Source organism: Primulina eburnea, unplaced genomic scaffold, assembly GCF_022965805.1.
Source record: "Primulina eburnea isolate SZY01 unplaced genomic scaffold, ASM2296580v1 ctg1415_ERROPOS3700000, whole genome shotgun sequence".
Lineage (NCBI taxonomy): Eukaryota > Viridiplantae > Streptophyta > Magnoliopsida > Lamiales > Gesneriaceae > Primulina > Primulina eburnea.
In genome coordinates this window covers 67071-72576 of record NW_027330943.1, presented here as the reverse complement: position 1 = coordinate 72576, position 5506 = coordinate 67071, and the positions used below count along the sequence as shown (strand labels likewise).

At 28.2% G+C, this 5506-nt stretch overlaps 1 protein-coding gene across 1 annotated transcript; it reads left to right on the top strand.

The window, feature by feature from the left end:
• The first annotated feature begins 1205 nt into the window (after window positions 1–1205).
• Window positions 1206–3927, top strand: LOC140820739 (protein PLANT CADMIUM RESISTANCE 2-like). The gene is made up of 4 exons (XM_073181078.1): window positions 1206–1452; window positions 3038–3109; window positions 3190–3402; window positions 3699–3927. The coding sequence occupies exons 1-4, from the start codon at window positions 1281–1283 to the stop codon at window positions 3776–3778; spliced, it is 537 nt and encodes a 178-aa protein (XP_073037179.1). The 5' UTR covers window positions 1206–1280; the 3' UTR covers window positions 3779–3927.
• Window positions 3928–5506: the final 1579 nt, after the last annotated feature.

Sequence of the window (5506 nt, the reverse complement as noted above, 5' to 3'; positions counted from 1 at the left end):
TTCGTCACTTGGAAAATGGGGAATAACATAATTTAGTGTTCTTAGCCATTAAATAATTGGACTTCAAGAATATAAATTTAACTGGGAATAATTGTCGTGGAAACTTGGTGAAATATTTTCTCTAGATATTTTCTCTAATTGTTATTCTTTAATTCGGTGATTAGATTAATTCTTTGTTTTTATTTAATTCGTTCAAGCAAACCAACCTTTTAATTGATTATTCTAAAGAAAATTGAGACTATTTTAATTACAAGAATTAATATACATTTTTATGCACACTTCTCGTTGAATCGACACTTGTGCTCAAAATTATATTTTACTATAACTTGACGTCGTGCGCTTGCGAACATTCAAGAAAAACACAACAAAAAACGAAACACCATATTTAATATCTCAATATCAACAATAAAGAAAAAATAAATTAAAAAAATAAGATATTCCTTTCAATATTTATTATTCATTACTTGTAAATGAAGACTAAATAAATGATTGAGTGGGTGACCAAACTTCCATAACCCATATAATTTTAAAGATAAGCACAAAACCACGACTTAGCCAACACACACACGCACACATGTGGTTTAAATCATCTCTATAATTTGATATAATATCTTGCCAATTCATATAGAATTGGCCTTCACTGGTAGCCTTCTTCTGACCACGAAAACGAGTTCAGCAGCTCGACTAAGAATTGTCGTAGCTGGTTATTTTCCGGGTATTTTAATTTGTTTTCTTAAAAAAATGATTTTTTTAATTAATAACAATACGAAGAGTAGGTCTCTTGTGAGGCGGTCTTACGAATCTTTATCTATGAGACTGGTCAACCCTACCAATATTCACAATAAAGAGTAATATAATAATCTTAACATAAAAAGTAATAAGTTTTCATGGATGATCTAAATAAGAGATCTGTCTCACAAAATATGACTCATGAGATCGTCTCACATAAGTTTTTGTCAACGAATAATTAATGTGCTCATGTTACATGTACTCAAAGGTAGGAGGACCACACCATTATCATATTCAGAAAGACAAAATCAGAACGGGAGAGTGATTTTTCTACGAGGACGTTATTATTAATTAAATTTGGGGAGTGTAGTTGACTTGACCGGCAACGACGATGATTCGTGGAAAAGAAATGGCCAACAGCACCAAGTCGGTATTGAAGATATTGTGTAGGCTGCATATATAACCTGATTAGTAGCTTTGCTAGACATTAATTAATGATACATACAAAATAACAGAGAATATATTTTATATTTTCTTCCGAGTAAGATAGAATGGGTAAAGCGGAAGACTCCATGGAAAAGTCTCAACCACCAGTGGAACCGCCAGTATACGGCCGACCACAGGCGGCAACGGGCATACCTATGCCGGCTCTGAACGTTCAAGGCGGGGATCCGGGCCAGTGGTCCACTGGCCTCTGTGATTGCTGCTCTGATGTCCCCAATTGTGAGTGACCGGCAGTATATATACTGTTTCCTTGCTCATACAATTAGTATATATGATAGAGAGAGAATCGCAGTTATATATACATAAAGCTGACAGGGGTTTATTTATTGCACGAGATTTAATGGTTTTTAATTATTTTTGTAAAAGCATGGACGTATTGAATCAAGATTTTTGCATACTATATAGATGTTTAGTAGTACTCAAAATATTTTTTCATAGAGTTCTAAAAAATCAAATAGTATTCAATATTGACTTAAACTCTATAAAAGTTTAGATGTATTTAAATTTTCTACAGATTTTTAATGATTTTATGATATTTATTGTCATACAAACATTAAAACATAATATACAACCATAAATTGACAAAAAATATTTTTGGTTCAACCAAAAATTTGGATAAATTTTTTAAATTTTAACTCATACACAATTTTTTTCTTTTTTCTCTCTAACCTCACATCATCTCTCTTCTCTTTACATCTTCTTTAATATCATCTATCTCTGTCATTTCCTGATTATCAAAATTCATCACTATTTACATTTTCTTTTTATTCATTTAAGATTTTTCATTTTTTATTGATTGCTTTTTAATAAATTTTATAATTTTAATTCTATAATTGAATTTTTTTATTTTAAATTTATGATCTATACAAATGAATGTACTCTCCACTCATCTAACTCTAGCACTCTCTAATTTCCAAAATTTATCCGTATATACATTTTTTTATTTTCAGATTTTTTATTTTTTTATTGATTACTCATTTAATAATTTTTATTTTAATATCACAGAAAATTTTGAATTCTATAATTGATTTTTTAATAGTTCAATAATTTCTCAACAAGTATGATTAAAAAATAAAATAAAATTTAAGATTTTAGACTATAATTTATGAAGAAATTTTATGATTCGATTGATAAAATAATTTGTTTCATTTTTTGTTTAAAATTAAATTTTATTTTTAAAAATTATAACTATTAATCTTGAAATTCTACAATGTTTAAAATTATAAGTATAAATTTGTTAATAAAATTATTCCACTAATAAGAAAATCAGAAAATTTTATTCGCTCATATAATTGAAATTAGTATTAATTTTTTTTAAAAAAAATTGACTGAAAATTAATTTTTAAATTTTTTTCGTATTTTAAATTAATACGTAAACAAATATATTTTTTAAAAAATTTATATTTTTGTAAGTTTGTAATGAAGGACTAAAAGTAATATTTGAAATCTCGGAAAGGTTGAAAGATGATTAAAACACTGGGGAATATATATCACCATAAATTTATGAATCTAAAAATAAAAATAAAAGGCTCCGTCATCTAGCTTATGGGATCATCATAATTATGAGTGGGCTTATGTAAGACTTCTCACGGATCTTAATCTGTGAGACGGGTCAACCCTACTCATATTCACAATAAAAAGTAATATTCTTAACATAAAAAGTAATACTTTTTCATGGATGACCCAAATAAGAGATCCGTCTCACAAATACGATCCGTGAGACCGTCTCACACAACTTTTTGTCTATAATTATATCTTACTTTGAATTTATCGTACAGAAACTGACGTTGAATTATATACACAGGTTGCTTAACATGTTGGTGCCCGTGTATCACTTTTGGACAAATTGCTGAGATAGTTGATCAAGGGTCAACTTGTGAGTCATTTTTATTTATTCTTTTACTTGATTTTATATAATATCGAATATGATGGAGAATGTTGCATGTTGAAAATTAGCTTGCGGAGCCAGTGGGGCTTTGTACGCCCTGATAGCAGTTGTCACTGGATGTACTTGCATATATTCGTGCTTCTATCGATCTCGAATGAGAACTCAGTACAAGCTGCCTGAGTCCCCATGCGGAGATTGTTTGGTTCATTGTTGTTGCGAAACGTGCGCCTTGTGTCAAGAATATCGAGAGCTCCAACACCGTGGATTCGATATGTCTCTTGGTAATTATTTACTGGTTTTTCTTGATGCTGTTTTGCTTGGTGTGTTTAATTTGTAAGCATCGAAATGTTGCAACAACCAAAAATCATAAATTCAGATGGAAAGCTCAATACGAAAGGTGGAAGATTAAGTGCAAAATGAGAATGGGATTGTTATTTTACATAAATTAGAGACCCGTAGTTTCCTATGTATGAAAAAGATGATAAAGAATCATAACATATATGGAATCTACTGCTCTTCAATTCCAGCAAGATTAGAATAGAAAGACCTGATCTCTTATATTTGTATAAATTTGTAGGATGGCATGGCAACATGGAGAAACAAAATCAAGGACAAGGGGTAACAGCTGCCCCGTTTGTCGGAGGAATGAACCGATAAGCATTGCCGCAGACTACGTACTGAGGCTGTAATATCAAACGTGTATGTATACACGATCTATGTTGGATAATTTATGTTTTTCGATTTTCAAGTGTGTAATAATTTCAAGTTTAATGTTTTGTCGTAAATAAAATAAATGTTATATATCACCTACCGGCACTTATCTTGCCGAAATTATTTCGATAGGTATACCAAACATATACATTAAAAAAAAAAACAATTTTCAATAAATAAATATGATATAAAAATTTAATTAAATATATTTATATTTATTATTAAATTTTAAAAAAATATTTTAAGTCTACTTCTATTGTCTGATAAAATTTTATCAGCAATTTGTTATATTTATTTCTTGATAAACTATATTCAAATATTTAATAATATTAAATTTTATTAAAATTTTAGTTTGTTGGGTTTGTTTGATTTAACTGAGTTTTTTTATTAAAAACTGAAATGGAACTAATTAACTGAAATTAAAATTGGTTTCTAATAAGGTCAGTTATTTTAGCTCAACAGAATTTGCAATCGGTTCAAATTGAATTGGATGTAACATAATAGGAATCATTTATTTATGGAGCAAAGTAATAAAAAAATTAAAATATTATGTATCGATTTCAATCAAACCATATTAAAATGGATTCGGATTAACTTTCAAGCAACCCCATTCCATTTAATATTAATATTAAACCATATTTTTTTGCTAAAATTCAAATATACAAAATATATAAAATGTTGACAAGATAAAAATAGAAAGGAAAATGCAAGTTTTATTTATTACCATGTGTTAAAAGTTGTGTTGACTTAATGCTAAAACGAACACCAAAATCCTGAAATTTTTAAGGTAAAATGTCATTTTAATTTTTTATGTATTGGTTATGACATTTTTAATTGTGTATGTTTCATTAAATCAATTAAAGTTATGTAAATATGGTTTTTTATTTATCAATTTTAGTCATTTACATCAAATTCATTTAATTATGTGTCTAATATAATTTTTAAAATTTATAATTAAGTTGTCAAACGCAAGTGCATACATCGATAAATTTTTTTAACGGCATACTTACAAAAATTTAACAATTGATCATTTAATTATATGATTTTGGAAAGAAGGATTGAAATGCTAAAAAGAAATATAGTTGCATGACTATAATTGATATAACGAAATATATACGACTACAAATATCATATACCAATACATACATGAATAAAATTGACATTTTTTCTAATTTTTTATCTGAAAAATAATAGTAATATAGGGTTGCATGTTTTTTTTTTCCTTCTAATTTTTCAGGGAGATCTGTACATTGTTCATTGGCATCTCAGAGTTGGAGACTTGGGATAACATTTTTCCCATAGAAAGTAAGACAACAACATTTGTCCAAAAAACATAAATTCGAGTTGAAAATCAATAACATCGTTTTCACCAAACAAGATTAAAAACTAAACTTCAAAGAGTGGGGGCTATGTTAGATTGGTGTAACGAATGATAATTGGATGTTACGATCCACTTGAAATATATTTTGGAATTTAGATTACCACGTAAATTAATAAATTTGATGTATTGTACCGAATGTTTCATGTTATGTTTCGAATTATGAGTATGTCTTTGGTGACACGGTATCACGAATCTTTATCCGTGAGACAGGTCAACCCTATCGATATTTACAATAAAAATAATACTTTTAGCATAAAAAGTAATACTTTTTCATGGATGACCTAAATAAGATA

Excerpts from the sequence above, each read along its gene's own strand:
- LOC140820739 (XM_073181078.1), top strand. The coding sequence starts at position 1,281 with ATGGGTAAAGCGGAAGACTCCATGGAAAAGTCTCAACCACCAGTGGAA. Across the intron at positions 1,453-3,037 it reads CTGCTCTGATGTCCCCAATT|GTTGCTTAACATGTTGGTGC; the intron begins GTGAGTGACCGG and ends TTATATACACAG. Across the intron at positions 3,403-3,698 it reads TGGATTCGATATGTCTCTTG|GATGGCATGGCAACATGGAG; the intron begins GTAATTATTTAC and ends ATAAATTTGTAG.